The sequence below is a fragment of the Drosophila biarmipes genome, unplaced genomic scaffold (genome assembly GCF_025231255.1).
Source record: "Drosophila biarmipes strain raj3 unplaced genomic scaffold, RU_DBia_V1.1 ptg000019l, whole genome shotgun sequence".
Taxonomy (NCBI): domain Eukaryota; kingdom Metazoa; phylum Arthropoda; class Insecta; order Diptera; family Drosophilidae; genus Drosophila; species Drosophila biarmipes.
The window spans coordinates 1,129,926-1,141,166 of NW_026114537.1; the positions used below are offsets into that span (position 1 = coordinate 1,129,926).

General features: G+C 39.9%; 1 protein-coding gene across 1 annotated transcript; it reads left to right on the forward strand.

The window, feature by feature from the left end:
* Positions 1-9,234: 9,234 nt before the first annotated feature.
* Positions 9,235-10,073, forward strand: LOC127012092 (uncharacterized). The gene is made up of 2 exons (XM_050890318.1): positions 9,235-9,763; positions 9,827-10,073. Exons 1-2 carry the CDS (start codon positions 9,235-9,237, stop codon positions 10,048-10,050), a joined length of 753 nt encoding a protein of 250 aa, XP_050746275.1. The 3' UTR covers positions 10,051-10,073.
* The last annotated feature ends 1,168 nt before the right edge of the window (positions 10,074-11,241 follow it).

The window sequence follows — 11,241 nt, forward strand, 5'->3', positions numbered from 1 at the left end:
TTATTAAGTTGGAGCAGCAATGGTGCCTCTCCAACGATCGAAGTGTCTCCGATCTTTTACCACATTCTTTAAGTCTAAGTAAGGCTAAGTCTCGTAGATGCGCTGCTCGCAGGCGGCGGCAGAGAGACGGCTATGTACCTATATACTTATGTATAAAGGAGTGTATTTATATACGTTGCTATGCTGTCCGTTCGTTACAATTATGCAGACGGTAGCACTTTCTGTGTGCGGGCTAAGCCATAGCGATCGGTTCATATTTCGGCTACTTAGTGCGCACCCTTTAAGTACTTTCGGTACAGTGGGTATTCAATATATGTGCATACTACAAATGTCACGTAAATCAATTTTGAAACAGCATTCTTGAATAAGTCCTGAGTCCTACCATTCAAATATCTTGAAATCCAAGTTAATGGATTACTTGGAAACTCAAGCTGATATAATTTAAATAAAAAACAAGAAAGGAAGTTAACTTCGGCAAGCCGAAGTTTGTATTCTCATTGCAGTTATAAGAAACACCGTGTCAAATTTTTAAGGATTGTTCAGTGATATTAAAATACAAAATATTTCATCTTTTTTAGACCATTTTTATGTCATCTATATGTTATAGTAGTCCAATTTTTATTAAATTAAATTCGAAATTCCTAAAAATTTTAAAAATGTTTTTTCCAAGCTTAGAATCTTATATGTGAAAATACATTAAATTATATAATTCGTTCTTATTTTCCGACTAATTTTCCGATGGTTTCTGTGGCAGCTATGTGATATAGTTGTCCGATTTTGGTAAAATTCAAAACCAATTAAAAAATATTATTTCCAAATTTAGAAGGTTATATGTTAAAAAACACCAAATATACCATTTGTTTTAAATTTCCTATGGGAGCTATAATATATAGTTGTCCGATCCGGTTCCGACTTTTATACTACCTGCAATAGAAAGAAGACTTTTGGGAAAGTTTCAGCCCGATAGCTTTAAAAGTGAGAGACTAGTTTGTGTAGAAAAGAACGGACAGACGAACAGACGGACATGGCTAGATCGACTGGTCTAGTGACGCTGATCAAGAATATATATACTTTATGGGGTCGGAATCGTCTTCTTCACTGCGTTGCAAACTTCTGACTGAAATCATTATTGGGTATAAAAAGAGTGGTTGACAGAGTCAAAAACCTTACTAAAATCTGTATTATAACGTCAGTCTGCATTTGTTACGATAGATGAAAAAAAGGTTGGTGGTGGTCGATCTTCGCTTAACAAAACCATGCTAACACGATGATATAAGCGAGGAGCAAAAATAATGAAAATGAGAAATAATAATACATTCAAATGCTTTGAATTGAATTTAGAAATACTTCTATAATTTTGGGCATCCGCCTTAGCACCATTTTTATGAAGTGGAATAATAAAAAGTTATTCCAGATAGTAGGAAAAACTGATGATGAAATAGACAAATTAAAAAGTTTAAGAATCGGTTGACAAATGTGTTGATCCACAAAATTTAAGCACATATCCAAAAAGTCCGGAATTTACAATTTGACCTAGCTTGCGAACTATCAGTAGTTTGAGGAGACCAAAAAATATCAGGCAGACTAAAGTCACCCAAAGCAATCAAAAGGTCTCTATTAGAAAGAAGGGATAGAACACATTTTATTGTAGACAGATTGTGCTCATAAATTACTAGACTAGAGCCAGGTGGAATATAAGAACATGTAACAAAAACAGATAAAGATTGCAAGAAAACTTTCACACTTATACATTCAATTTCATTTGGGAAATGAATGAGAATTCTTTCGGATGTAAGGCTAGAGGCATCAGGCGAAGCAAATATTTTAAAAGACGATATCCTATAAGCGTATGAATATCAATAAAAATATTAAAAATACCTCAAAGTAAATTTGGCACTGGGATAAAATTCAATTATCACGAAAACACATTACACAAAAAAATAAGAGCGCGAGGTCGCGAAAATTTATGAAAACGCAAGAGAGCACGAGAGAAAAAATATTCTATCGACTGAGCATGGCTTGTGCGACACTAACAACTTTCAGCACGAACAAATACAATGTAAATCAAGCAAGAGAGAGAGAGAGAGAGAGAGAGAGAGGGAGAGAGAGAGAGAGAGAGAGAGAGAGAGAGAGAGAGAGAGAGAGAGAGTTTCAGAAATATCACCAAAAAAGTCTACCAGAAATTCAGCGGGTTCATAGAGAGCAGGTTACAGTTTTAAAATAGAGCGAAGGAGATTGAGAGGGAGTAAAAGAGTTTTAGCAAGTTTAGGAGCGTAAGTTACACAAACAAAGCTTAGAGATTAAACAAATCTAATAGAAATGTTCAAATAACTATTAACACGTACCCGTTTGCTGGGAGATCTATTTAAAAAGACTAGCGCAGTTGTTAGGCTTACCTTTGTAAATAAATACACACAGAACACTCGCATAAAATCACTGAAAAAGACAAAAACTCGGAGCACAAAAGTAAACACAGCTTTTTAAAAGCGACGCTAAATAGATTATTTTATAAAATATTCCCTCAAAAAAAAAAACTCGCGACCTTTTTGAGACATAATTTCGGCAAAAGCAAATAAGAACGAAAACTAAACCGAACTGCAATTGCACTTGCACAACAAAGACTACCGTTTCCTAGCTCTGAATGTCCTAGAATGTCCGCTTTTTCACAACTGTAAATGCAAAGGAAACCTTTTTAAAATCACTTCGGAAAATCACTTGTTCCTTATACACATTTGTTGTATGGCCTGTAACCTGCAATTTCGTTTTTCTGTTTAATTATAGGTATTGTTCTTAAATGTACTTTTTTGTTTTGTCAATTTTAATGTTTCTTGTTGCTTAAATATTTGTCCGGGTCCTCGGAATCTCTGGCCAACGCACCAGTATTCTTGTACTTGGATTTTTATTGGCACAAAACAATCACGCGACCTTTGGATTTCTAGATTATGCGGTAACGTACTTTAAACGTGGATCAACGCACAATATCTTGCATTTAAGGTAGCACTTACCTGACTGTATTTTCTATAAAAAATATCAATTTTATTAATAAATCAAAATGTGTCACAGAGCACAATTTAAACAGCCGCTGCTTCTCTTTTCATAACAGATTGCACCAGGTCTTATTCTTCTTTTGGTTTCTTTCTGAACATGACGGAGGGGCGGGAAACAAAAGGACCGGCCGAAGGTTGTTTCTCTAGAGCCGCGGGCAGACAGATTATAAGAAACAGAAAGGGAAGGTAATCTCCGAAGATCTGACTCCCTTTTTTTGAGTGAGCCAAAAAAGGAAGTAAAGAGCTGGAAAATTTGGCTGCTTTAATGCTCACACGATGACAGGCAGTTATTGATGCCCATGGTGGTCCAAAAAATATTGGCTTTATTTCGTTAATTAATATTATATCACATAAGTGCCAAAAGGTTTAAGTTTTTTAAGTTTTAAGTATTTATAACATTTAAAACAAAACTGCATCATTACTTTTCCTGTAAAAGCTATAGGAGTGGGTAAACTCCAAAAAAGGGGTTCGAAGGTAGACTTTTTTCCGCCACTGCACTATGGACCAAGAGTCGGATTTTTTGGCATAATGAAGAAATTTTTATGGTAATGTTTTGTTTTCAATTCTTAAAGTTAATACATCATACTCCTAAAAACTTAAATAATAAAGTTTTAAAAGCTTCACTGAAGCTTTGTATGAGCTTTTAATAGAATGCAATCGATCAGCTGTTTAGGATTAGGAAATTGGCACCAAATTCTTTTGTTTACGTTTGTGCTTGAAATTAAAAACTACCCGTCCGAACAAACTCAAGTTAATAATGGAATTTAAAGATCATGGTGTGTAGTATTCACTGTATATTGTGTATTTTTGTAGAAAAGTAACATGCGTCCCCTGTGTTTCGTGGATAAAAAAACAACCCAACGTCTGCCGAAAAAAACGAACAACGTCAGTTTGCCCACATAAATGTCGTTTTTCAGCGCTAATTAACACATTTTTCAAGTTCTTCCCCCTTTTCTTACAAATCCACAAAATTCAGGGATGTTCGAGTTTCGCCATAGCGATCTTTTCGATATTTGGCGCAGCAACATTCGCAAAATACCAGTTGTGTCTGATTGGATTTACGAAAACCTGAGCAAATACCACATAGAAGATGAGAAATGAGGAGATATAAATGAAAAGAAAGTCATTTTGAATTCTTTATAAAAGAAGAATTTCCCAAATGTAACTATATGGTCGATCGTTTTAAGCCAAAACATGCTAAATGGGACTGTGGTACTAGTGTCCATGGTCACGGGTGAAGGTGTGATAATCGGTCTTAAGTATAGAGAATTTTCCTGAGGTGTTGGTTCGCTAGGAGTCTGTCTTACTACCGCGTCTAGTGGTAATCTTGTTCGTTGGCAGTAGGCTCTTGACTTTTAAAAAATTTGGCATCAAATTATTTTATTATTACTTGGGGAGAGAAACTCTGCTCTTAGTGTCTAGTGTTGTGTGTATGTGCTTACACTTATTATTTGTAAAATACTTAAGTAGTTAGTGTGTTGATGCATCAGATGTTGTATTCTTGTGTCAATTTACCTGCGAGACTGTACTAAGTACTTATTTTTCTTCTTCTTTTTTTCTATTATTTAAAGTTATACATTTTGTAGCTGACGTTCTTACAAACCTCGCGATGTTTTCTCAATATAGTTGTGAAATTAAATTTTCAAATTCTTATTTTTTCTTTCATCCTCTTTTTTTTAATTCATTTTGGATTTCTTTTATATTTTTTTTTTGTCTTTCTCTTTCATTTAAAAGTAAAATGGTTAAGAGATAATATATATTTTTCTGTTGTTGAAATTAAATGAACAAAATAACCACAAGAGATATACATACTCTTCTTTAAAACAAAAATACACAAACATTATTTTATTATTAATCTGCCGAACGGTACGGCATTTTAACGTATTTTTTCAAATCTTAAACTGCACACTTCTTGCTTTTCTTCTCTTTTTTTTTAAATTTTGCACATTTATATATTCTTGTTTTACTATACGGGTCTGATTAGTCTCTCTTTTTAACTTTCTTTTGCTTGTTTTCCCATATTCCGTTTGTTACGGTGTATATGTATGTATGTATATTTTTCACGATTAAAAAGAACTAGGCATTTTTGTTTTGTAATAGTTCGCAAGAATACCTAACCTTAGTTTGTGTGAGTGTCTTTCGTACAGCGTAATTCCCTGCAAGCATTTTCTATCGCGGAAGACACTTCGGATCGCGGAAGTCACTCCTTTCAGGAAGAAATGTGCTACTTCGGAGGCACTTCTCGGAGTTACTTTGGCGACACTTCGGGAAGTCACTTCGGCGATACTTCTGAAAGTGTCGCCGAAATGACTTTGATAAGACATAAGGAGAAGCTAGTTGCGTTTATAACCAAGCTTTTATATTTCCTAATTTGTAAATAAAAGTTAGCATTAAGTCAAGATTGAAAGTATACAAATGAATACAACTGGTGAAGTTCAACATATTTCCGAGTTTTTAATACAAAGTGTGTGAAAGACCCCCAGAGTAGACTTCTGCTCAACTTTGACGATCGGGTGCGAATCGTCACAACATTTTGGTGGCCCATGAGGGGAACATACACTCATAACTTCATCAGCTTCCAATATTTGTAAACATACTTCAATCTTTATGCTTACTTGTGTGCAAATCTACTATTAATTTAAACCAGCAAAGTTACGCAACCTTTGACACGTACATTGCCATAACGGAGCCTCGAATAACGGAGGAATCAAGAAGTCGAGGAGAATAGCGGATTCAACCCATGCCTATTGCCATTTCATGCGACACACTAGTCTCCCCCCTTCCTTCAAAGCTTGATCGCAACACGAGCAGAACGACTAAAACAGGTGAGTGTGTTTGTGAGAGTATTTGTGCGTGGTTCTTCAAAGCAGAGTGCAATAGGAAAACATTAAAATGGGTAAAAATAAAAGTAATGGTAGTGATTTGGCACAACAGAGCTCGGCACCTTTGACTGCGGTCGAACCTTTTGCAGACATGTACGCAATGCAGATGGACTTATCTTCCAGGTTGACCCAACTAATTAAAAATGCTAAGAAGGACGGTCAAATAAAGAAAACTAAATCCTACTATGAGTTTCGCCTCAACAAGCTCAACGAGCTTTCGAAACAATTTTACACAAATCATCAAGCGCTCATTTTACAGCAATGTCCACGATCGCATCCATATTTTGTGGATGCTGTTGAAGACAATTTTGAGCAACCATACAGCCACATTTATTGTTCTTTCGCCGATGAATACGAAACCAAGTTTCCGGTCCCAATACAGGTATCAGGTGATCAATCCATAAACAACACCCTTGTGCCCATTCCTGTTCCCACAATTCAGCTGCCCAAATTGCCCGTACCCCAATTTTCAGGAAATTTTGCAGATTGGCCATCTTTTTATGACAGCTGTACGCAGCTAATACATGAAAATCAATCTCTTTCAAACATTCAAAATTTCATTTCTTGAAGCACGCATTACCGAGCGGACGAGACCAGGATATAAACCATATGGCATTAACAGAAACCAACTATGCAGTGGCATGGAACCTTGTGGTAAAACGATACAACAGCCTTCGACTGCAGTTCATGTACAATATGAATGCACTGTACGGAATCGAGCCACTGTCCAAGGAGATCGCAGTGGACCTTAGGAATTTGTTAAACTTGTCAAATGTATGTATTAGTGAGTTCCGACGACTACACATTGCCATTGATTCCTGTGATCATTGGTTGGTACATCACTTACTCACAAAGCTGCCTATCAGCACAACACAGGCCTGGGAACATTCCCACCTTCACAAAGCTGGAGGTGTTTCTGCACAATCGATTGGTCAGCATCGACCTAATTGAGAGTAGGAAACCAGCCGTTCCAGGTAGATCATCTATACAATTGACCAACCATCGCCAGACAACCAGACCATCGGGAAACTCCACTGTTAGGGGACACAGCTTCCACAGTACTCTTGAGTCTGGATCCATCAGGTGCTCGCTCTGCCAAGAGCATCACGTTCTAAGACGGTGCCCGGACTTCCTTGCCAAGAATTGTTTCGCGCGAAAAGTTATAGTCGACCGCTCGAAGGCATGCATCAATTGCCTTAGTGCTTACCATTCTCTCAGTCAATGCAGCTGCAACCGAAACTGCTCGCGATGTGGTCAACGGCACCACACATTGTTACATTTCCCGAATGCTCAACAAAGTCCTTCATTGACTCCTGGAGTATCCAGACAGCATACTTCAGACTCTGGTCGGAGCGCAGACGCGGTACAAAATGCACCATCAACGCAACTCTTCAGCGCAGTTGCCTCCCATCTGAACTCAACGACCCTTCTTGCTACTGCACTGGTTCGGATCGTAAATAACTCCACTGGGCAATCAGCTTTAGTTCGAGCTCTCATCGACCATGGCTCGGAAGGCACCCTCATCACGGAAAACATCGTTCAAGCGCTTAGACTCAAACGGCATCCTGTTCGAGCTGAGATCACGGGAATTGGTAATACGTCGCATAATCAGTGCAGGCACAGCACCGACTTCACCATAATCTCATGTTCAGGATCGGATTTTAACGCCTACGTATCCTTAGCCTTTATCCTTCGGTCACTAACAGGTCATTTACCAAAACAAAATGTAAACATTAAGTCCTGTAAACATCTCCAAGGGTTATCCCTTGCAGATCCTAATTTCATCAGGTCGGGTCGCATTGACCTACTTATCGGTGTCGACATTATCCCGCAATTAATGCTTCCGGACACACGCAAAGGGATGGTTGCAGTACCAATCGCACAAAACACACAGCTGGGCTGGATAGTTTTTGGACCAGCTGAAGCAGCCCAGACGACATCAATCTCCATCCGTTGTAATTTGGTAAACCTGAACAACGTGGTAGAGAGGTTTTTCGAATTGGATCAGGTCTCCACAACAAGACAACTCAACGCAGAGTTGGTGTGAAGACCATTTTCAACAAACTCATATCCGTCAGCCGAATGGGAAATATCTGGTTCGTTTGCCTTTAAAAACGTTGTTTGACCCCACACAGGTGATCGGCCGGTCAAGGCAAATCGCATTAAACCGTTTCCACGCCCTGGAAAGGAACCTTAATCATCGGCCAGATTTCAGTCAACAGTATGTCAGCACTATTCAAGAGTATTTTCATCTCAAGCAGATAAAAGAGGTAAAAGGTAGTGAGGAAGAACACAGTAGGATCAACGCTCAAAGGCAACTCTCAGTCTCTGCGTTCCACATCATGCTGTGATCAAAGACGACAGTTTAACTACAAAGATGCGCGTCGTAAACGACGCTTCGTGCAAAACGTCTAACGGGAGGTCTTTGAATGATATTTTATACACGGGTCCCGCCCTACAAGACGATCTTGGAGGAGTTATACTCAACTGGCGTCTCCATCGGTATGTCTTCGTGGCCGATATAACGAAAATGTATCGCTGCATAGATATGCATGAAGAAGATGCCCAGTATCAGCGAATTTTCTGGCGCGATGAAAAGCGAGTTATCAAGGAATATTTTTAACTTTTGGCACTGCCTCGGCATCCTTCACGGCGATTCGAGTCATACATCAGATTGCGTCAGACGAGCGCGAACGCTATCCTCTGGCCGAGCATGTCCTTAAAAATGAAATCTATGTTGACGATGTTCAAACAGGACACGAGACCATCGACGGAGCTCTAAAAATTCGCAATGATGTCAATCGCAGCTCTGCAATCAGCCGGCATGGAGCTCAAGAAGTGGGCATCCAACCATCCAGATATCTTAGAAAGCATCCCAACTACAGATCTTTCTAACAGTAGCATTTTTGAGATAGACAATAAGGACTCCATTAAAACTTTAGGGTTGTATTGGCATCCAAACAAAGATGGTTTTGGTTTTAATCTTAAGTTTTCTCTCAATATTCACCAAACGTTCTATACTATCCACAGTAGCACGCTTATTCGATCCGTTGGGATACCTGGCACCAGTGATCATCGCTGCGAAAATCCTGTTTAAGGAAGTTTGGAGTTTTCGTATCGAGCGCAAGGATGAGCCCCCCGCATCATTAGATTGGGACGACCCATTGCCAGATAAACTCGCCGAGCGGTGGCGACAGCTCATTCAAGAGCTCCCCGAAGAAGAGATCCACATCTCTCGGTGGTTAGGCTTCGATTTAAGGCATGTCTCGACGTTGCAACTACACATGTTTTGTGATAGATCATCCATGGCGTATGCAGCATGCGCTTATCTTCGAGCTAGATGTACGGATGGTTCCGTGCAGGTTATCTTATTAGCCACCCGCAGTCGAGTCACACCTGTTAAGCCGCTAAAAATTCCGAGAGTTGAGTTATCCGGAGCCCTGCTGTGTACACAATTAGCCGATTGGATTGTCAATCAACTTCAAGCATCACATCACACCATATCCGTACACTACTGGTCGGATGCAATGATAGTGCTGTATTGGATCAGCGGTGACTCTAGGCGTTGGAAGACATTTGTGTCGAATAGAATTGGAGCAATCCTGGAGGCAAGCTCGCCATCGCAGTTAAGACATGTTCTTACGCAAGAAAACCCAGCAGATTGTGCTACACGCGGACTCACCCCTTCCCAGCTGAAACACCACACGCTTTGGTGGAACGGACCACATTGGCTGCAGCTTTCAGAGGAGCATTGGCCAGTAAATCCAGTTCAGTCCCCAAAATCAGAACTTATTTCAGGAGAGCAATCCTTAAAGCACACCGGAGCCCACATTTGTATAGAAGTGCAACCATTTATCGAATCATATTCCTCCTATAATAAACTCTTATTCGTTACAGCCTACGTCAAAGGATTCATTTATAATACTCGTCACAAAAAAGCGGTAGACTCACCGGCCCTATTCAGGTATCTGAATTTCAACAGGCTTTGTTCGCACTGGTACGGATGGTTCAACAATAAGTCTATTCGGAAGAATTATCAAGACTACGATCCAACAAATTTCTATCCAAACACAACAAACTCAGCCAGCTATCACCGTTTCTCGACGATGAGGGGCTCATGAGAGTTAAAGGCAGACTTAAGAATGCTTTGCAGCTCTCCATGTCTCAACGCATACCAATAATCCTTCCAAAGGCCCACCACCTGACGATTTTGGTTATAAGGAACGTTCATCACAACACCTTACATGGCGGTGTGCAACTAACTTTAGCTACAATTCATCAAGTTTTTTGGATCGTCAACGGTAAACAGGCAGTAAAAAGGATTCTGCGACAGTGCGTAACCTGTTTCAAACACCGACCGTCACCATCAAGCCAACTGATGGGAGATTTACCAGCGCACGGTGTCAATCCGCCCAAACGGCCGTTCGAAGCAACTAGAGTTGATTACACTGCAATTGAGATAAAGTCATCCAGATTCAGAGGTCACACTTGCTATAAAGCATACATTGCAGTTTTCATTTGTCTAGCGAGCAAAGCGATTCATTTGGAAGCAGTTACGGGAATGTCGGCACAGCATTTTCTGTGGGCGCTGCAGCGCTTTATCGGACGTAGGGGTTTTTGTCAACATCTATACAGCGACTGTGGAACCAACTTTATCTCATCCGACAAGTCTCTAAAGTCGTGGACCAATGAATTCTATAAAGGAATTGAAGAGACAGTAGTTCCTGAACTTACTCGTCGAAACATTCAGTGGCATTTCAATCCTCCAAATAGTCCAAACTTTGGAGGACTCTGGGAATCCAACGTAAAAGCTGTTAAAACTCCTCTATTGGAGAAAATGGAGTGCAGATTGGCTTTCTCATCTGCAGGCGCGCCCCAAGTGGCGCCACGAAACTGACAATCTTCAGCGTAACGACATGATCATCATCAAGGATGATCGAACTGGTCCTTCTGACTGGAAATTAGGGCGAATCATCGACTTACATCCTGGGGCCGATGGGCTCGTTCGAGTAGCTACTATTAAGACCTCAACGGGTATTTACAAGAGGTCTGTGTCAATGATTTGTCGTTTGCCCTTGCCAAGATTTACTGAAGAGTCTAGCCCAAGTACACAACCCATGCACCTTTGAATATACCCGCATTCACTCCATAACACACTTCAACCTTTTCAAAGTTTAAGCATGGTCTAAGGCTTTGAATACTGGATCCAGTATTGGGGGCGGCATGAACGGGTGTTTCTGTCGATTAGGACAAGCTGGACAGCTGTTTTCTGGCGACTCTGAGAAGCAGTGGACAACAGCAGTTTTAACAGC

Bases quoted from the DNA above. Each gene is read 5' to 3' on its own strand.
- LOC127012092 (XM_050890318.1), top strand. From the start codon at position 9,235: ATGGCGTATGCAGCATGCGCTTATCTTCGAGCTAGATGTACGGATGGT. The intron at 9,764-9,826 runs GTATAGAAGTGC...TATTCGTTACAG, and splicing joins GCACACCGGAGCCCACATTT to CCTACGTCAAAGGATTCATT.